This window comes from Fulmarus glacialis, unplaced genomic scaffold (genome assembly GCF_000690835.1).
Source record: "Fulmarus glacialis isolate BGI_N327 unplaced genomic scaffold, ASM69083v1 scaffold12631, whole genome shotgun sequence".
NCBI lineage: Eukaryota > Metazoa > Chordata > Aves > Procellariiformes > Procellariidae > Fulmarus > Fulmarus glacialis.
The window spans coordinates 8,022-29,667 of NW_009192234.1; the positions used below are offsets into that span (position 1 = coordinate 8,022).

General features: G+C 47.2%; 1 protein-coding gene across 1 annotated transcript; it reads left to right on the forward strand.

Moving 5' to 3' along the window:
- Nucleotides 1-6,081: 6,081 nt before the first annotated feature.
- Nucleotides 6,082-20,165, forward strand: USP31 (ubiquitin specific peptidase 31). Its single transcript, XM_009587004.1, has 15 exons — nucleotides 6,082-6,216; nucleotides 6,704-6,792; nucleotides 7,951-8,043; nucleotides 9,230-9,365; nucleotides 9,878-10,022; nucleotides 10,809-10,992; nucleotides 11,729-11,840; nucleotides 12,457-12,551; nucleotides 13,080-13,157; nucleotides 13,655-13,784; nucleotides 15,120-15,239; nucleotides 15,418-15,643; nucleotides 16,502-16,660; nucleotides 17,390-17,542; nucleotides 18,622-20,165. Exons 1-15 carry the CDS (start codon nucleotides 6,100-6,102, stop codon nucleotides 20,163-20,165), a joined length of 3,381 nt encoding a protein of 1,126 aa, XP_009585299.1. The 5' UTR covers nucleotides 6,082-6,099.
- The last annotated feature ends 1,481 nt before the right edge of the window (nucleotides 20,166-21,646 follow it).

Here is a 21,646-nt window from a genome sequence, read left to right on the forward strand (position 1 = left end):
GTGCCACTTCCATTTAGGGTGCCTGCGTGCCGGTGCTTGCACATCTGGGGGAAGGGAAGACTTCATTCCTTCTGCCAAACTTAGGGACTATGCTGAGGAAGGGGGCTGGAGGTGCACGGCTGTACAGTTGTGGAAAGGTGTTGGGAAGGGAGCTTCGGAGACTGCTTCTGGTGCCTCACATCTGAAACAGCTGCACCAAAATCGTTCCTGACCTGTTCTTAATACCCTCTGGTGATGGACGGAGTCTGTTCAGATGCGCCACCTCTACTTAAACAGATTCAGATTGGGGGCAGAGGATTAAAGGCTATGGGGGGTTGGTAAATGTAGTGGGTTTAATGTGGTTTTATGTGTTTTTTAAACCAATAGCTTCTTAACTCTGAATCTGCAGCCAGCTGCAATTGCTGTTGCTTTGTTGCAGCGGGTTCAGCATGAGCAGGACCAGCAAAATGAGGTGTTGTCTTCTCTTACTTGATGAGCGAAAGAGGACAGAAAGTTTGAGGTTATGTTTTGACTTATCCTGTCCTTGTGTAAAGTAATCTTTCTGCAGCCTGGGTGCCTGAGCAGGTATCTTGGGGAGGGGCGTTGCAGTTGTGGTCTCATCTAAACTGAGGTTTCTTCTGCCTGAGGTGCGCGGATGTCACCTGGATTGCACCATTACAGACTAAGTTGAATGACCCTAGCCCTGCGCTGAGAGGAGGCCAGAGCAAGCTCCAGAGCAAGGGCAGGAGGCCTGCTGCAGCTGGGTGGCAGCTTTGCAGCTGATGAGCTGGAAGGGGAGTCTCAGAAAATAAATACAAAGAGGTTCAGGGTGGACGAAGCTTAAGTGATGAGATACTTTCTCTGTTTGTTTTCTTGCCCATCGAATGTTATTGGAGCTGTTCAGGAATTGCCAGTCTGGCTTGCCAAGAGGTTGCAGTCCCCCATCTATTGCACAGGGGTGTAGGGTCCCCACCACTTGTTCGTACAGCCTACTGCCCTCAGCCTGAGTGAGGGGGCTGGCTTTGGAGGCAGGGAAGTGTGTGGGGCTGTATTTGATTGCTGAGCCATCTAGTTGAGTGGAGATTGTGCTTTAGGAGTTCCTGGTATTTTTCTCAAATTGTTAAATTGTTTATTTGAGTCAGCGCCTTTATCTCTCGCTTGGATTTAATTGTGTTCCTTTGTACTGACTGTTCCGCACTGCCTGTCTGTTGCTCCTCCTTTACACCTTGCCTGTCTTGGATTGCTTTGCTGCCCCAGCATCTCAGAGTGTATTGGGAGGAAGGCACATAACATTTCACAGAGCAGCAGATGCAGATAAGTAATAACAAACCCACTTGTAGCAGCGATGGCAGGAAGCATGAGTAACGCTGAGAACACGCTGCTATTGCTGGAGTGTTTTTGTAGCAGAGCCTCTTGTGAGGGAATTGCGTCTGATATTTTGTAGTGCTTCCTGAATCACTTCCAACATCTTGTGATCTATCTCCACAGGCAGCTCTTTATCCTTGGTCCGCTCAGGCTGCGAGAGTGTCGAGGAAACCAGAACAGTTATCATGGAGATGCTTCTGAGACAAGGAATGACACAGATACAGGCACATGGTTGTTGCGAATCCCTGGGGTTCGCTCTGCTGTGGGGTGTTACGGGCTTGTGTGGCTCGCAGTAGGACGACACATCACCAGGAATGCACGTCAGTAAAAGCCAGTGAGGGTCTAGACTGGAGTGATGTGCTGGTGACACTGAGAGAGAGGCGGTAAGAAATACTAGCCTGGATTCCTGAAGTCCTTTCTTATGTCTGTTTCCATACAGAACCCCCCCCACACCCCCTTTTTTACTTGAAATACCAGATCCACTTCCTCCTAACAATACTAAAGACCCTTTTATCTTCAACTCTGTCTAGACTAGGACTTAAAGTGCAGTGGTAGCACCTGTTGGCTAACTTCACTAAAACAAACTAGACCAGATAAGGCAGCTGGCTCGTAGCATGCCGACTGAAAAGCATTAATGCTGGCCTGATGATATCATACCTTTTTATATCACAGTGCAGAGAGGACCATACGCTGCTGGGGGTGGGGGGGTGTCTGTGTTTCAGCACCTCTCTTTCTCTTGGCCCTCTTCGGTCAACTCACTGCTGAGAAGAATGAGCTTGGTCTTGCTGCGACCTGCGCTGCCTTTGGAGCCTCCTCCCTCGATGGTGGTACAGGTCATTGTCGCCTTGGTGTGCTGAGCTGGGTGCAGGAGGGAATGGGAAGGATGAATAAGGCCATTAAAAGGCAAGTGTGTTACTGTGGTGGCATGGATACCAGTTCTAGAGAAAAGATCTAGTGAGATAACCACTTAAGACTGGACTAAAATCTCTGCTTCACACTTCAGTGATTGATTTTCAGTTTGGAACTTGACACAGTAATTTAAGGGCTAAATTTAATTTTCAGTGTAATTTTTTTGAACAAAGATAATGTTTGCAAAGGAAATCTCCAAAAATCCCTACACTTGTCTGGGTGCGTTCAGCTAAACACAGCTGCTGTGAATATCAGTCTTCTCTCCTTGCTACAGATGTTTTGGATATTTTTGAATATTAATTTTTCCTAATTCTAGATGTCCCACTAAATCCTGTCAGCAACGGCTGACTGTTAGCTGGGATCATGGAGTCAAGTCACGCTGTCATGGGGCTGGAAAGGTGACCGGCTCCAACGCCCCTGCTTGAGGCAGGGCCTGGGTCTGCGGAGCAGTGCTCCTCGAGACCTGCTGCGGGGCCCTGCTGGTATCCAGCCGCCAGGAGCTGCCTTGTGAGCGCCCTAAGATGGGTCAGCCTGGGTCGGTCTTAAAAATAAAAGAATGCATGGTGCTCTGATCAAGAAACTAGTGTTCTGTAAATCTAACAGGAGAAGTACAAGACCGAAAATTGTAATAAAGTTGGTGGGCGTGGGACCCTGTGCTGCGGTGTTTGGCTGAAGGATGTTTGGTGCTGCGAAGGAGAGGTCTGGTTATGAGAGCGCCCGTGGTCTAGGCTAGTCAATGTCAGCTGGTGAAGCGACAAGGTTGTGTCTTTAGGTGCGACTTGGGCAGTGGGTTTCTAGCACAGCTGAACTAGGCTTCTCTAGGTCATTGCCATCTTGTCCTGATACCTGCTGGGTGAATGTCGAGTGTTTAGGTATCAGACCGGGATCTGCAAGTATGTTCACTGTGTTTTCAGGGGTTTGTGTTAAATTTCATAAATTGGTGCAACACGAATAATTCACTAGGCTTTCTGCTGAAGGAGGGCAAGAGGTATCGGGCTGATATCTGAAGAGGCTTAAGATAATTTTTTGGGTCATGTTCTTTCACTTTTTTCCTGCCAATGGATCTTGTTTTGCTTAATGGGAACTAGGAGTGGAGAAGGCTGTTTGGTCCTCTTTAATCTTTGAGTCCCCACAGACTACTTCAGATTTTTCTCCCCAGTAAATTGGCTTGTGGCAGCGTCTCAAGCTCACCTTACAGTGAGCACCAAGCAGGGGTGTGCTTGGCTCACACTTGTGTGGTGCAGAGGTGAGCATTTGCTGTGGACCGCTACTTGTTTAAAACTGTGTTTACATATTTTGTGTGGGAGGGTGCTGGTCCCTGTGCAGGCCAGGGCAGTAAATCTGTTGTCAGAAGGGCTTGCACATATGTAATGAGAGCGGATTATTTCTGTTTTCACTTGTTTTGCTGCCTTGAGGCAGGTGGACAGATTATAGAGGATAGAGAGTATATGTTTATCAGTCCTTTCCTGTCTTTTTCATCACCACCACCCCCGCTCTGGTGACCCCATTTTCTAGAGGGATAAAGCGAGCAGCCCAACCTCATTTCTCAAATCTATTGCAAAGTCTGATTAGAGAAATGGAGGAGCTCTGGTACCGTGCATGTGGGCAGCCTGCCTGGCCCCTCTTGGTGCTCCCTGGGGCGGCTGGTCTGCCGCAGCCTGCCCGCGTGGTTCTTGCCCTGCAGGTACAGTCTGGTCTCTGCTGGTGCCACTGCCCCTTTTTGGGGACCCTGCTCAAACAAGTTTGAGTCCCGTGTAAGCACTTTCTGTCTCTCCGCAGGTGTACTGAAGGACGTAGGTGCAGCACATCCCAAGCAGGATTTCTCTTCCTGGTAGCATGCAGCACAGGAAGGTTGGGGAATAGCTGTGTGACTGACATGAGCTTTGCCATGAGCCTATTTTTACAAAGAAAAGCCTGGTATTCACTATGTGGTTAAAATTGGCGGAATGGTAGCATGGCTGACCCGTGACCATGTGTTAGATGGGTGTCCTGCCTGTTTCATGAGCAGCGGGAGGAGCAGGCTGGCTCTCCTGGCTGTGGCCTGGTGCCTCCTTGAAGAAGCAGAATGTGATAGTTGTTCTACGGCAGTGGTGGCAGCTGCTGCTCGGGAAGGAAACTTGGCTCAGCTGCTGGGGTCAGCCCACCATGGCACATTACTGCAGAGAGTATTCCTGCTTAATGCAGATGTTGGTGCCTGGCTCTCGTCCTCCAGAGCCTGTGCCGTGTCCTCCAGTGCACATCAGTGAGTGCTGGCTGGCCATTTGGGTGGAGGTAAAGTGAGATCAGAGAGCTAGAGCAGAGGAGGCGTTTCCTGATGTTGGTTGTTGGCGAGGAAGACGCCCTACCAAACCCTGGTGTGGGCTCCCGTTGGCTTTTCAAGGAGGAGGAGGAGACATCGTCCCGGGGAAGGGGCACGCGTGGCCTGGCTGGAGGGCTCAATGCAAACTTCAGTGTTATGAAAGGTGTCCCCAGAGCTGCAGGGCAAGGATAAATCTGCCAAGTGCAGATTTTAGTTGCTGGTGAGCTTCAAGCCCTTCCCATTTGTGTCCGGAATTAAAACAGGTTTGAGCAAATCCCTTGGGTGTGCTGGTGTCCTTCTGAGATGGCTTTTCTGGAAATTCAAGAGTAAATTTAGATGCCTTCCCCAGGCTCTTAGCATGTATCCAAAGTAGTGCCAGTTGTGCGCATCGCACCTATGGCACATCGCGCCTCTGAGTCCTGCCTTGTTTGGAGTTCGCCAGCCCAGCAGCACCCGTCAGGTACCACACTGCTCTGGCCTTGGTCGTTCTGTGATGTTTTGGTTCCTTGCGCTTGCTCCAGCTAGAGGGAAAGCTGCATCTGGCTGGCCGGGACAGTCGTTCATAACTGTGTGCAGTGCCAGTGCAAACTGCGCTCTTCCTCCTGCTCAGTGGTCCATCTGAAGCAAGTTTTCTGTTTTGGGTAGTGGCAATAGAAGATGGTATTTAGGATGAGTAAGTTGTGCATAGTGGATACTTGATAATTAGTGGAGAAAATTACATGGTGACTGTAGTGCTTATGTGCTTAAGAGAGTGTCTGATGCGAAGTAAGTTTGCTCTACCTGCATATTATTGGGATGATCAGTCTGTAGAAGCAAAGCATCTGCAGTTTTGATTAACTGATTTTGGCTGGTTGCTGGAATTGGATACCTGTATTAGCACTGAGCATCTGCATCTAGGTTTTGGGAAATCTGTTACCTCACCAAAGCTAGACAGCGTGAGTGTACGTTAGGAGACTAAATATTTGTTTGCTTCAGCTTAAATATATTTTAGGAAATGAACAGTTTCAGACCTTGTGGTACATGGATAGGTATGATTAAAAACACCCTTTGCTCTGTGTTAGCAGAGCCTGTCGAAATGTGGAAATACTGCTTGTCAGTGTCAGTGGATTGAAGTGAGCTTGCCTCGTTCTTGACCAATGTGAAAATATTGTAGGTTGATTGTTTTGGTGCTCATCTCATCTAATTGAGTCCCAAGTTTGCTATAAACATTTCTGTTTAAACAATGATGCAGTTGCTCTATAACCACTGCTGTAACCCTTCTGGTCTGTTCTGAGAGCAGGGGGCAGTTTGCCTGCCCAGCGAGGCATCAGCTGCTGCTTTGACTCAAGTTGTGCGGAGGGTCCCGCACGCGATGGTACGTTCTGGCCTGTCCCCAGGGGGTGGGAAGGCAGTGCCCCATCCAGAGCTGTCGGCAGTCCCTGGTTTTGAGTGCGCTGTTAACTGTGCCTGTCTGATTGTGAGGGCTTGGTAAAGGGAAGCGCTTGATTCTTGTGCTTTTGCAGTACATCGTCTCTGTCTCTCTGCAGAACATTGTGTCCAAGAACGCTATGCAGTACCGCGGGAATGCCCAGCATGATGCACAGGAGTTCCTGCTTTGGCTTCTAGATAGAGTCCATGAAGATCTGAACAATGTAGTGAATTATAGCGGAATGCCTCCACTCAAGGTAAGGGATTTTGCTGGGAGCCAATGTGGGAGAGTAGCTGTAACTTTGCATACAGTCTGTCTTTTTAAATTACATCTACCTGTTGGCTTCTCAGCTCTGATAGTTTGTATGGAACAAAAGCTTGGGTTAAAATACTGTTTGTTTCTGGCCCTGTGTAACTAGCCGTTTCACTAATCCCTGGCAAGTGATCCCCGATACAACCATTTGTTAATGTCACATACTGCTCTGCAAGAGCTGGGAGGCATTACAGGGGAGGGACTGCCAGGCACATCATCTGGTGTGAGATCCCTGCCTTCCCTTGGGCTGCCCTAGCTACCTCACATTCCTGCATAACCACCCGTGTGAGCAGAGTGCACTTGTTATTTAAAAATCTTGCGACGTTTTTCTGGTGGTTTTGGGCACAAATTGGACAAGGAGTACTGGAGCCATCTAGTGTGGTGCACCTCCACGCTTGGATGTGCTTCTAAGGCTTATTCTTCTCTTTTAGCCACCGCTGGAGGATGACGTGCTGCTCGAGGGACCAGCCTTTCCAATCAGTAGTACTTTTGTGCAGGAACTCTTTCAAGCCCAGTACAGGTATGATATTTTGTAAATTTTGAGGCATTATTGTGTGTAATGGTGACCCCAGTATAATTCTACTACGTGTAATGGTGACCCCAGTATAATTCTACTCTGACACTAGCTCCTGGTACAGTTGAGACTGGTGTCATTGTGTTAACAGCTGTTTCTGAATTCCTGAAAAAAAATGCTCCAGAGGAGAGTTTCACTACTTCTGATTTGGTATATTCTGTGAAAATCTAAAGTATGTACCACCTCTTCACCTGCCCTGACGCATCCTGAAAGCCAGTCAGTGCTCAAGGGAGCAAAGACTCAGGACGACTCAGTGCTGTGAGGCTTACCCTGGCTGTTCAGAGGCAAGAGCCTGTGGCAAGATCTGGAGGTGCCTGGAGGCTGCTGGGGAGTTACGGGTCCCAGGCATCTTGCAGAGTTCCTGTTACCTGTCACTTGGGAATTCTGAGCTGAATCTTTCACTGTCCCTTCAGGGTTTTTGCCATGAGTTTCCCATACTGCCTGGGAAGGGAGCTTTCTAATTTCAGAACTAATATAAGAAAACAACCTAATTTCCAGTGCTCCTCAATGGCTTATATCTGTGCTGCTGTAAGAATTTTAATTGCTGGGCTTTCTCCCCAGTATTTCCAAGGCTTCCTTTGCAAAGGAGGAGCCTTAAGCCTGGTATAAAACATGAAGCCAGTGTAAGGTGCAGGTTAATTCTGAACGTGAGAGATGTATTGTCTGGAGTTTTTCCCTTCTGAGTAAGAGAGATCTGTACACTTGCAGTGCTGACTGTCGCCTTCTCTTTCCCGTCACTTCCCTTCTCTTCAAAGAGAAAATCCTTCCAGGTATTCCATGTTGGAGCTACTGTTGGTGAATTATTAATTTTGCAGTGATGTTTATTAAAAGCCAAATTCAGTGACTGGAGTGAAGTCTTTTCCTGGCGTGCCCTGTAATGAACTTTGAGGCTAATTACTTTAAAAGGATCTAGAAATCGGGAGTCCATCATTTACAGCAGCTATGTCACACACAGCCTCTGTGCAGAGCCACTCTGTTTGGAGAAAGAAGAGTAGAAAGCGGCAGCCAGGTTGACATGCGAAGGCTGTTATTTGTGATTTGATGAATTACCCATTCCTGATGAAATGAGGTATAACTCTGTCCTATTACTGATATTTGTACTAGGTCCTCTCTGACGTGCCCTCATTGCCAGAAGCAGAGTAACACCTTTGACCCTTTTCTCTGCATCTCTCTGCCGATTCCTTTGCCTCATACACGGTATGTAACTGTCTTGAACTTAACGTTGGCTGTTTCCTGTGCATTAGTGTTGTTTAATTTGCTACAGAAGGAAGAGAGATGTCAGCAAAATCTCTCCAGTAAGTCTTTAAAAAAGATAGATAGGGCCATATGGGGCTTAAATTTTTTGCTTTGTAGGTAAATTGGAAAATTGAGCCTTTTACTTGTTTCAGAATGGCCCTTCACCCCCACCCTTAACTTCCTATAGAATTAATTTTTGGGAGAAAAAAAAAAAATCTTTGATTCAGGTAACCAAAATATTTTGCTTTTGACTTAATTTATAGCATTTGAAAATTAAAAAGGGGAAAAGGATGGAACACTTTTTTTTTCTTTTAGAACAGTCTCACTGATCACTCCAATTTCAAAAAGTGAAGTTAAAAGCTTTCCTGCAAAATGTTTTGCTTTTTTTGAAAGACAGTTGTTGCCAATAAAGAAAAAAGCTCCAGGGAGAAAAAAAAATCCAGATAATAAGTTCGGAGCGAAGATAAAGTGATGCACAGCAAAACTACCCATTATATAAATAAGCAACTCCTTCACCTGATGTTTTGGATGCAGAAAACTTGTATGGGTTCAAGAAGCAAGGGAACAAAGTAATGAAAGAACATATTAAATATGGTGATGTCACATTTGGTTCAGAAGTCCCTGCTCCACCACCGTGTGGAGGCTGAGTGGGCTTTCCAGGGAAGGTATCCCTAGGTAGGCTAGCTGCCCCACTTTTCTCTTCCCGAGGTAGTACTTCTGGTTACTGGTGGAGGCAGGATTGAGTGTTGAGAGACAACCTGGAGCAGCTGTTCCTAGCAGCAACTCTCTCTGAGTGCTTTAAGGTGCTGCCTAGGACTGCCCTAAGCTGCATTACAGGATCCTTGTTGGAAAATTACAATTGCCTTGTAATAGAGAGTTTTATTTTTAACTTTGTGGGGCTTTTTTGAGAAGACTTTCTGCTTGTGGGATCAAGTAACACCAGTCCACGTAGTAAGAAAGGAGTCTTTGGAAATCATACGTATTTGTCTGGCTGCGGCCAAGCGTAACTCCAGTGTAAGGTGGATCTGGACTGCCGAGACGGCCCTGTAGCTTATGGGCAGCCTGGATGCACCCAGGTTGGGCTGACTGTGTTCGAGGTACTGCCAGGAAATGCTCAGCCCAGCAGTACCTCCCGTGCTCTCTGCAGGCCGCTCTATGTCACCGTGGTGTACCAGGGGAAGTGCTCTCACTGCATGCGGATTGGGGTGGCAGTGCCCATCTCTGGAACAGTGGCCAGGCTGCGGGAGGCTGTCTCCTCAGAGACCAAGATACCCACGGAGCAGGTAATGGGCTGGTCTCGTCACCCGCGTGCCCTGCCTTCAGTGGGAGGGAGTGCAGAGGCTTTCGTCCTATGTTGGATATGTAGGAATTTAAATTCGCTGCCCTTGAATGGGGGAAGCAGGGTGATGATGACCTGGATCATGCTTTTCCCTGTGCATTGGCTTTTTGAAACCTGGTGACGTTGGGATAGCCATCTGTGGAGCGTGCAGACCCTCACCCAGTGATTCGTGCATGCTGGCAGTGAGGGAACCATTGGGCACCTATGAGGAACTCCTCTGTAGGAAGAGCTTCAAGAAAGCTGTCGGATCCCACCAAAACCTCTTCACAATACCGCCTTTACCCCAGCTTCTTTTTTATAGCAGTCCTTTTCCCTCTTCTTTGCTCCTGGCCAATGCCAGGATGTTTTGAGGAATGTCCTCTTGTAGCAGGAAAATCCCAGTTGAGAGACAGGGCAGCTCAGCTGGACCAAGCATGGGTGGTTTAATGGGTTCTGGTTTGCTTCTGCTGACTCTAGATCGTGCTGACGGAGATGTACTACGATGGGTTTCATCGTTCCTTCTGCGATACTGATGACCTGGACACCATTCATGAAAGCGACTGCATTTTTGCCTTTGAGACCCCAGAGATATTTAGGCCTGAGGGTATCCTTAGTCAGAGAGGTAAGTTGATAACTCCACTTAATGCCCACCTCAGGTGACTAGGTGAGGGAGGCTTGTTTTGGAAAAGGATGTACTTGAGAATAGAAGTCCACAAGTAGTTGATGTTCTGGTGTATCAATTTCAACTCCGACTTCGTCCAGACTCATTCCAGCAGACTTAATAGTGTTGTCAGCCGGGAGGTTATCAAGAAGCGATGTACACTTTTTTCTTCCTCTTCCCGGGGCTGATTCTGCGGCCCAGGGTGGCTTAATGTGAAAACTGTTGTCAGGCTTAATTCAAAGATCTGCTAGAGACCAGATGAAGCCACTGAAATTGTGTTATTTACAATCAGATTGCCAGTGATTGCCAGACTGCTTAGTCTCAGGAATGAACACTTTCTCTTTCAAAGCTGAAAAAAACTGAGCTTCTCTGCATTTCCCTCTCAGTGAAAGGGAGTAATTGCATCCTGGGTAGGTGGAGCCTAATCAAAGGCAAATTTTACTATTGGAAGTAACTAGTAGGTTTTCTGTCACTTAGGTTTGTCTGCCCGCAAGAAAACCTATGAGTATTTGTTGAAATTACTGTGAAAAATCAGTTAGGTGAGCACTTGCATATAATTTCTTTCTGTAAAGAAATAGTCACTATGAAAAATAATTGCTCTTTGAAGCCTTCATACAAGTAATAAAAATGGTCTTGATTCCATATTGTCCTGTTCTTCTGCAGCCAAAAGAGGGTTTCTTGAGGGGGGTGTCAGGGCACTAAAGGCAAATGACATAACAAAATGTTTCCTTTCTCCTAATTTTTCAGGAATACATGTGAATAATAACCTGAATAACTTGAAATGTGGCACTGAGCACTCCCGAACAATATCTTACTCTCAAGGAACAGTGAGGTCTGGAAAACTGGAACAGTCCTCTACTAAACCAGCAGCAAACGACAAGATTGTCTTGCTGGTGTGTAACAGAGCGTGCACTGGACAGCAGAGCAAAAGGTGACTGGCAGCTTCACAGAGTTACTCTTCTGGCTGCTTCCTTAATTGACCTGGGTTTTACTCACCCTGTAGTGAAAACGCAAGGTGAAGGAGCGACAGCTTGCATTCCTAGCTTCATTAGGTGCTAAAGAACATGTTGATCAAAGAACGTTAATGAATGCAGCAAAATATTCCTAATTTTGGTGACCTTCAAATAGTCCACTGTTGTTGTAAAGTGGTGAATGCAGACCATTTGGAAGGACATACCACCTCTCTATAGAGCTATCTGGTTTGAGAGACCAGCAAGCACATCTGACCACACGTGATGTGTGGAAATTTTTAACGAGAGTGCAAACGCTAGGTGGGGGAAGTGAGAAACGACCATGGCAAAGGCATTTGTACCAACCGTGGACTGAGAACTATCTCAGCCGCTGAAGTTTGTTTCACAAGAAAGTTATCCCAGCCAGGTTGCAAAGCTCTGCAGCCTGAAGCAAGCTGCTTGAGCACAGAACAGGGCTGCAGCCAGTTAAAAAGGGCCCTCTGCATGGGCAGCCATAACAGTGTTTCCTGGAAGTTAAGCGTCTCTCCTCTGGAGACAAGTTTTTAAATGCCTGGTTTCTGAGGAGTTTCATCCAAAGCATGCCAAGCTCTGTAGGTGCAGAGTGAGGAGGAGAGTGGCACTCTCAGAGTTTGGGGATCCGATTGCTGAACAGAATAATCTTTTAATTGCTCCCTCAAATGCTACTCCTTCCTGTAGGTTTGGCTTGCCCTTTGTGTTGCATTTGGAAAAAACAATTGCTTGGGATATTCTGCAGAAGGAGATTCTGGAGAAGATGCAGTATTTCCTGCGGCCTGCAGCCTGCATGCAGGTGAGGCAAATGGTTTGTCTGTTTTGAGGCTTCTAGCTCTGTGTGACGTGAACTAAAGGGGAGGCCAGTTACTTGCAGCGATAAACATGCACACGCTGAACTGATGGCTTCCCAATATTTCTTTGTGCAATAATGTCCAAGTGTGGTATTCCACTCTTTGGTGCTTTTGTCTATTTGCTGAAAGGTATAAGTAAGATTATACTGATTAGGTGAAGAAATTGCATGCTTCACTTCCTTCCTCACCCCCAAGAAGGACTTGAGAGATTAGTGCTGCTGTCTGCACTGGAAATCTATGGGTTGGTGGTGTCTCCCTAAAAGAAAAGCTGAAACGTTTGCTTAGTGACTGCGTGTTTCTGATGAGAACTCCCTCTGAGAGCAGAGGGGTAAAGAGGGGTGTCTTCTCTGGTCACTGTAGAGGAGTTGTGGGTACAAAGCCTCAGTTGCTGTACCTCGCCCCTCTGTTAGCTGCTTGGTGTAGACATATTGGAGACCTTGTGCATTTGCTTTCTCACGTAAAACACATGAGATAAAGTACATGTTAGCTGGTGCTGAGAGCAGGTTTGCACATAGGTAAGTTGGGTTTGAGTCACTGAGATGGCTTCTACTCTCTTTGCAGGTTTGCCCATTCAGCTTGCGAGTGGTCAGTGTTGTGGGCATAACGTACTTGCTACCTCAGGAGGAGCGACCCCTCTGCCATCCAACAGTGGAAAGGTGGGTTAGTCCTCATTCCCAGGAGTGGAGAGAGGTTTGTCAGCTGGGAACTCAGTGTATAGCCATACAGAAAAGGACAGTCTTGGTGTGCTTGTGGGGAATGGACTTCACAGGCCTGAGGAGCAGGGAAACGACTGAGTGTCCTCGAGAAGCTGTGTGAGGGTTGCTCAGTTGTGTGTCGTGCCATCTGGAGTCTGTCCTCCTTGGAAATGGAGAAGAGAATGAAAGTATTACTCCCCCCATTTTTAAATTTTTTTTTTTAGTGACTGTTATTCTTCAGAAATTTTTGTAGATGCCTGTTCTGTAAATAAGTGTACGTTTACTTACAGAATTAATGTACTTAGGTAAAGGCAGTTTGCCAGCTTTGCCATGTTCTTTGCTGTATGAATCCCTTTTACTCCTTTGCAAACTTGAGCTGTGTGGGAGTTGAAGGATGAAGGGCTAGTGGGGAGAGGTTATATGCATGTAAAAGATAATGTAGGCTTCAGATTGAAAGGTGGTCTAACCTCTGTCTGCTCCTCTCTCCAGGGCATTGAAGTCATGTGGACAGGGGGGAACTGCTCATGTGAAATTAGTGGTAGAATGGGACAAAGAAACTAAAGATTAGTAAGTATGAAGTAGAAAGCCTTAAAGTGTGTTCACCTTGAGAGTGATGCTTGTGGCCAGCTTGGCTCTGTGTGAATTGTGTACCCTTCAGCAAACATGAGACCCCTCAGAAACTCTACCCCCTGCCCTGGCCCCTGTCTGTAGGCGCAGACTGGGGTGGGTGCACTAGACTTGCTCTGAGTTGTAGTCGGCGTTTTGCATTACAGAGCAGGCGTCTCGCCTGTAGCTCCTTCCCCCACAAATCGTATTTGTGTGAGAAAGCTTGTGGGCAGTGAGTAGCTTTTTCTGCTGAGATAAACTGGAGTGGGTGCTCACTGAAGCTGTTTACCCCTGTGTTCAGTTGTGTTGCCCTGGTGGGATCTCTTGCCAGTCAGCTCTTGCTTACGTGCAGCGGGACAAATCCAGAAAAGAGCTGCTGTTTGTACCTTTAGGATGGCTCCCTGGCAGCATGGGGAGCGGGTGGATATGCTGGTAAATGTGTTGTCTCCCTGATGCAGCTTGTTTGTGAATACGGAAGAGGAGTATATTCCAGACTCCGAAAGCGTCCGCCAGCAGAGAGAGCTTCATCATCAACCTCAGACCTGCACTTTATCTCAGTGTTTCCAACTGTACACCAAAGAGGAACAGGTAGGGACAAGACTGTATAGCAGCCAAAACTCGGAAGGTCTGGCTGGTCCACATGCTGCCTGAACTCCCACACTCAGCAGAGTAGCTGTTTTCTGATTTGTTGCAAACACTGATTTGTTGGGACAGGAGAATAAATTTGTAACACAACACTAGTTACCAGTCCTGCTAACAGTTTCTCTGCAGTGAGGAGAAAGTTGTGGGAGGTACTGCTTCTGGGGTTTTTGTCCTCCAAATGTTGATATGAGAACTTACTCCTCTGTTCTGCAGTAGCAATGTCTTTTCCTGGCATACATTATAAAGGGTTAGAACAGCGCGGCTTCTTCATGGGAGTTTATTGCTCTGTCTTGGAGCAGTTGTGTGTTTCCAAGCCTGAGCAGGGCTGGGGTGGGCTCAAGGCAACCCCCACTGAGTGGGACCCCCTGAATGGCAGCGCAGTGACCACTGAGCTCAGTTCTCCAGAAGCGTGGCCGCTCTCCTCCTCTAGCTCAGGTTGTGGTGTGAGGAGGTTGAAGTGGCAGGAGAGATGGTGTGCCATAGGGCAGACTAGAGATGGGTCTGATCTGGCCCTTGCCTGGAACACGTAAGCAATCTGTATTTCTTTGCCAGAGGTCTCTAATCTGCTGTAAAAAGGGATGGTCCTAGAGGTGGACTGCGGACCCATGATTGAGCTTTAATAATTTTGGAGCCTCTCTTGTCACTTCCTTCAGAGGTGAGGGAAAAGTTGTTTGACAAAAAGCTCTCTGGCTTCTGAGTTTTCTGAGCACTGGGCTGTGGAGGGAAATGCATGTTGTGTTTGTGTCTTTGAAAAGACACATTCTCCTTGGTGAACAGTGAAAATCTCTGCAGTTTGTAAGTCTGTGCCATTGGGACACAGGGAGGAAGAGGGTTTCCAGAGGGCAGCGAGGTGTCAGAGATAAAATTTGAAGTACACCTGCCTTCTTTCTGTTCTGATTCTTTGCTGGTTTTCTTGTGAGAATACTTTTACTCAGGCTGCCAAGCCTGCCTGCTTTTTGCCTTTGTTTTTTCTTCTCCCCACTTCAAAGGGATTGGGGTTTATAAGGTGGAAATAGCTTCTCTGCACAGCAGCACTAGCTGAATTCTGTCTTGCAGTGGGAAGTGCACCCTGCGTGAGGTGCACGTGTCTCTTTGCTTGTTGCTATTTTGAAAAGCATCATTGGGAACCCTGCATTTCCAATGAGCTTCAGAAATGCTGGAGGTAGATGGGGTGCAGGTGTCAGTGTCTACACTGGGCCTGGGGCAGCAGAGGAACAGTGGTGTACTAAAAGCTGCCTTGGAATTTGGAAACTAATACCTACTCATGCGTCTTCCTTGTAGCTTGCCCCAGATGACGCATGGCGATGCCCACACTGCAAGCAGCTGCAGCAGGGTAGCATCACACTGAGCCTCTGGACCCTACCTGATGTTCTCATCATACATCTCAAAAGGTTTAGACAGGTAAGGATGTCTGCAGTGATGCTGGAGGACTGCTTCTCAGCCAGAGAGTGACCTGACTAGACCACCTCCTCAGAAGCAGCTGTGTTCTGCCCTATGCATTCCTCTCCTGGGTTTTTGTTTTCCCCAAGCATAGTGGCCTCACTGCCACTGCAGCTCGTACTATTCTCTGTTTACACAGGAAGGAGACCGAAGGATGAAACTTCAAAACATGGTTAAATTCCCTTTGAGTGGCTTGGACATGACTCCTCATGTTGTTAAACGCAGTCAGAGCAGCTGGAGTCTGCCATCTCACTGGTCACCCTGGAGGAGACCTTATGGTCTCGGAAGGGATCCTGAGGACTATATCTATGACCTGTATGCTGTCTGCAATCATCATGGCACCATGCAAGGGGGACACTATACAGGCAAGTATCCTGCAATATTAAGTACGTTGGATACTTTCAGAAAGAAAATGGTTATATTTTTCTATTGAGTGTCCATAACTTCTTAATATCTCTTGACAAAAGGACCTAACCCAGCTAACAAGGGCTGGCTATGTGATACCAGAGGGGTAACTTTGATGATTTTGAGGAATGGAACAGTGCCTGTTGACCCCAAATGTCTTACTGTATGTTTCTTTCTCTGCTTTTTTTTTTCCTTCAGAGTAATGTAACTGGCATTTCATGTTTCAAAAATGCTCCTGGCCACTCAACGCAGAACTTCTGTAGTTGCAAGAGGCTGTTATACATAGGAAGTATTTGCACATTGCCTATGTGCACAGCCAGTTTATGAACTCCTCTTTGCTTGTTCCAGCAGCTCCCAGAGCAGCCAGAGATAGACAAAGTTGCTTGGTGGTTCTTAGGATCTGTATGACTTCACACAGCAGCCCAGAAAATGTGCGTGTCTGGTTTTGCCCTCTGATGTATGTCTCTGGGCTGTGTTGTCCTGGGTGGCCTTAGTCAGAAGGAGATCCACTGGTGGAGGCAGACTGCCATAAGTAACAGAACGTGAAGTGAATGGAGCCACCCCAAGTGGTGTTCTGTTCTGAGCAGTAATGTTGGACAAAGAAAATCCTGAAATGTGAGCTGTTTATGGTATTCTGGTGGCTTCAGGTCCCTGTCTTGCCAGTCAGACTGGAAGAGGATGTGTTGCATGAATAAATCTATTCCTTTCATTCTCCTCTGAGTCCATCATAGCAGATAAGGTTGTGTTTACGTTATCATGCAGCAAATCTGAGAGTAGTAGGAGTGAGGAAAGTCTAATAGTAATGTATTTTCTCTCAGCATATTGCAAAAACTCAGTTGATGGCCAGTGGTACTGCTTTGATGACAGTGATGTTCAGCAACTTCCTGAAAACGAAGTCTGCAAGCACACAGCTTATATTCTTTTCTACCAGAGACGCACAGCAATCCCATCGTGGTCTGCTAACAGCTCTGTGGCAGGTAAGCCCTGCTGGCATTGTCAAGGAGTGGTTGTAGTTTGTCCTTCATGGATAGTTTGGCCTTCTGAAGAATTTTCTGCCCAGCTCTGCTTAAGCCCCCGCTCTCTGTCCCAGAACTCAGCAGGGCTTGTCTCAGTCTGCTGCTGTGCATCAGAGGTCGTGGGAAACTCCCACCTCTTCTGTTAAGGCTAGTTGTGGCAAAGAGGCTGCGGAGATGGGGGAACCCCCTTCCACCCCCACAGGTAATTCTGCTCAGAGCTGCCTTTGCCAAAACAATGACATAAAGATGCGACTAGGTCATTCCCTCCTGCAGTGCTGTTGGTCTCAGGTAGGCAGCCAGCAGCTGAATGTGTTGGTTGAATCCGGAGTGAGCTGGGGCAGATGCAGGCTTGGTGACTTGCCTTTGGAAAGGAAAGGATTTGCACTGCATTTTTGTGGCAGCTCAAGGACTGCCCTCTGCCTGCCTGCTGCACTGATTCTTTTGATTCACAGCATACCGGGACAAGTGCAATTCTGTCTTTCACTTATGAGCATAACTACTTCTTAAGAGTAAAGACTTACTCTCTTGGCAGTATCTGGATGCTGTGGCTGTGTGGGCCAGCTCCAGACTCCAGGTATCTGTCAAAGCCAGTGCAGTGAGTACGTACCTGACTCTCAGTGGCCTTCCAAGGTTTCATGCGTTCTGCAGCTGCATGCTAGTGGCCTGATGTCTGTGCCTGATTCCTTGCAGGCTCCACAAGCTCCTCGCTCTGTGAGCACTGGGTCAGCCGTCTTCCTGGTAGCAAGCAGCCCAGCATTGCTTCAGCAGCGTCATCGCGGCGCACGTCTCTGGCTTCGCTCTCAGAATCGGTAGAGCTGACCGGGGAAAGGAGTGAAGATGATGGTGTGTATCAGCACTGCAGTGTGTGGGGGATATTGGGCCACTAGTCTTTCTGTTACAAGATCCCTACTATCTTAGTAGCTGCAAAATATGTAGTTACAAGGGACAGTTCCTCTAGCAGCTGGGGGAGGCAGGCACTGTGTCAGTAGGAGCAGATGGGTTCTGGCACGGGTGAGCTTTTCTCTGGTGTGAAAGGATGAAGAAGAGCAGGGCAGGAATCTTAAGGATCCTTTCAAAGAAAGGAAATACCATCAACTAAACCTCTCAATCAAGAACTTCTTGTGTTTGTGGTTTTTTTGGGTTTCACTGCAGCACCTTTGCAGGGAGGCTGACATGGTGCTACAGCTTAATATAGGTACTCATTGTCTGCTGCCATGCTGTAGACGACTGTTCCCAGGGAGCTGTGAAGATATGCAAATTCACTTGTGTGTGCAAATAACTGTTCAGTTCCTGACTTTGCCTGGCTTCTCCACATCGTGCCTTATAACTCTTGAAAATGTGGAGCTTCAGGCAGCAGTCTGAGCATTTTGAAGCGAGTATAGAGATGTCCCTGTAGCAGTGTTGTGATAACTGTCAGATCTAACGATGGTGGTTGCATTTCTAAAATGCTTATTGTTGTACTTTGTGTTTGTAAATACAATACATTGCTTTATCTAAAGAGATAGGAATCCTACTTTTGCCTTTTACAGGATGGTATGGGAAATATTCTTTCATACAGAAAAATGTATTTCTGGGAGCATAATCATAGTTGGTGAACTCAGTGCTAGCTTCAAGGACTTCCAAGATACAAAACCTGTGTTTGATCTCCTGCTGCTTGGGGATGAGAAGAAAATCTGGATTTTCAGTTATAGGCTTTAGAGAGAGTTACTTCTGGGTGACCACTAGCCAGTAACAGTTGTTGAATTCCTTGTTCAGCTTTTACGCAAGAAGCTGTGCCTGCAGCAGGCATGAAGAGATAGGCATACAATGTGGTGTAGGTGGGCTGTCTGACTCGCTTATGGAAATAACATTTGTGGATGGGTGGGGTAAACCGACTGCAGGCTTGGCTTTCATACTGAGGATGTAGCTTTCTTTCTCTGCAGGAGGATTTTCAACTCGTCCCTTTGTAAGGAGTGTCCAGCGTCAGAGCTTGTCATCTAGATCTTCTGTCACCAGCCCACTGGCAGTGAGTGAAAATGGTGTCAGGCCCTCGTGGTCGCTTTCTGCAAAACTGCAGTTGCGCTCCAACTCTCCATCGCGCTTCTCTGGAGATTCCCCTGTACATACCTCTACTTCCACGCTGGAGAAGATCGGGGAGGCTGCAGATGATAAAGTCTCCACCTCTTGCTTCGGCAGCCTGAGGAATCTCTCTAGCAGCTACTTGGAGCCCTGTGATGGCAGTCGGCGAGAGCACAGGACAGCTCGCAGAGCCCCCTTGGCTGTCATGGAAGGGTCATTCAGGGAAGAGTCTGTTGTAAGGACATCTAGCTCTGATCTTTCAGATGGGTATGGTAAAAGCTCTGTGCAGCCAGAGAGGAATCACCCTGCTTTGGACCCTTTTGATAACAACAATCAAATTGCCTTTGTTGATCAGAGTGATTCCGTGGATAGCTCTCCAGTCAAGGAGGTGAAAGCCCCTAGTGGGACGGGGCTGGCTGCAGAGAAGGCAGATGGCACCCCTAAGAAGGTTCACAGCTCCAAGGGAGTTTCTGAACCAGACAAAAGTTTGAGGAAGGGAAGGACAGTCTTATCTACCCAAGAGACCAAAGTCTCTCACTTTTCTCCTCCTCCACTAAAGAGTTCCCAGAAAGTTTCTCGGTCTAGAAGTAAGACGGACTCCTCTAGGGCCAGTGGGCGACATGGGTCTCCTGCTCCCACTCAGGCTAGGAAGGACCATAGCACGAAGCCCCTTGAGGTGGCTGTCCCATCGGCTCAACAGAAGCAAAAGTCAGGTTCTTCTCCATCCTCCACAGCTGCCAAGAAAACCCCATCAGGCTCATTGACTAAGGGCTCTTCTGCTGGGAAGAGCCGGACTTCAGACCGAAGCCTCAGCAGGGAGGGCTCTAAGATAAGTCTGGGGTCAGATAAAACGAGCGTTACCAGCAGTTCGAGAACGAGTTCCCCACGGATAAGCCACTCTAGGAGTGACAGCAGGGCAGTAGACAGCAAGCATGTGCGGAGTTCCTCTATGGCCAACCTGCGGTCTCCAAATGTTGGTGTGCGTTCTGGTTTGAAGAGGGACAGCAAGTCAGAAGAGAAAGGATTGTCTTTCTTTAAATCAGCCTTAAGGCAGAAGGAGACCCGGAGATCCGCAGACCTGGGAAAGACAACGATGCTCTCAAAAAAGACAGTGAGTGGCAATTCCAAGTCAGGCAGTAAAAATGTGCTGGAAGACAAATTGGAGAAAGGTGTTGTCCCACCAGCCTCTCAAACCAATGCCAACATTACTGCAAAAGAAAAACTTGTCCCAAAAGATGCCACACCCAACAAACATTCTCTGCTATCCAGTCGCAAGTCCAAGTCTTCCCAGCTAGATCCCGGAGTCCAGTCTCCTCCTTCCAGTGGCAAGCAGTCTGCTGACAAGCCGCTGAAAAAATTACCTTCCAGCATGCAGGTGTCTGTACGGCCTTCTCTGGAACCTCAGTGAAATGCTGCAATCCAGGTGTCTTTTCTGCTGAGAAGCTAGTTTATTCTGAGCTCTTGTTTTTTTGTTCACGTGCCTAATGTATGTTTTAAGGAGAAGTTAACTGCAAGTTGTTAAAGCGCCTTTTGATTCTGCCGTCAAACCAAATAGCCACAGGCAGCCAGCACTGATGCAAGTAGTCTAGCTGGAGTCGTTGTTGAACATGAATGCAGCTGTCCCATAGCACTTGTACAGGAGTCTCTTTATAGAAAATGCAACAACTTTCTTCAGATTCAAGGTTTGAAATCTGAAACCCAGTTGTACTGACACTAGTGTGCTTTGTAGAGCTGTGAACTGATTCCTTTGGTCTTGTTCTGAGCAGGCTGTGTCCATGCTGGTGTATGGCCTTGTTCTGAGCTGTGGAGGATGCGAAGGAAACTGGAAAGGAGAGACTGCCGCTTCTTTATGCTCTCTCTCAACCCCCTCTCTCCGTTCCCCTCCATTTTTCAAGCTTTCTAAAGGGCAATATTTCAACACTAATGTTGTTTCTCAGGTATATACTCAGCCAGTATAGGAGGGACTAGCATTAGTGGATGGATAGAAAGGTACCTGTGTGTCCGTGCATACGTGTGTCTGTAATAGATTTTGGTTTTGCATTCCAACAGCAAAAGTTTTGGGTTGTTTTTTTTTCATTAAATGTAACCTGCATTTTTTTGTTGCTATGTTTATGAAGAGTTTTACTCTGTCCATACCTAAGGCAACCTCTACCCTGTCCTCTTTAATTACTTTCTTCTGAAACACTATACTAAGCAACAGAAGAAATCACTAAGCAGCAGCTGGTTGCCAGCTCGTACCTGTGAAAGTGCTAGGCGGGAGATGGTTGCAGTGCCAAAGGAGAGCTGTCTTCGTGCACCTGAATGGCAGTGATGCTGTTAGGACCCCTGTTCAAACTCCTGAGAAGAAGCGTTTCCTAATGTGCTCAGATGCTTAATTGTAGTGGTGTGAATATAGCATCCGTTATTTATAGGAGTAATGTTTAGATAAGCCAAGTGTTGTCTTGTCTTCTCTGCCTTCTCTGAGCATGCTTTGAACAAGCCTCTTCGTGCGGGTTGGAGGGGCTGTACCAAAATACCACGGAGGAGTTTTCACATTCTCCAGAGCGCTGCTACATTCCTCCCTTCGGCATGCTTGTCACCTTCCCCGGCGGGTCTGGCTGCCACATGTCTCTTAGCGAAGCGATCCCATTCTTGTTTGGGTGACAGTCTCTATCAGGGTTAAAACACTACATCTAGTGACGTCTTTGTTTACATGCCCTTCCTACAGGGGAGATTCCTCAAGTTCTTTAAGATTCCTCTTAAAAGGTGGATTCCTCAAGTCCTCTTATATACATGTGGTATAATCTTTTTTTAATTTCATGAGTTTTTATTAATGTGCTGCTTATCCTTTATGCACAGCAGCAATCTGTTGTGTAGGTCACGACATGCAGCAGCTGGGCAGTGTGCTGG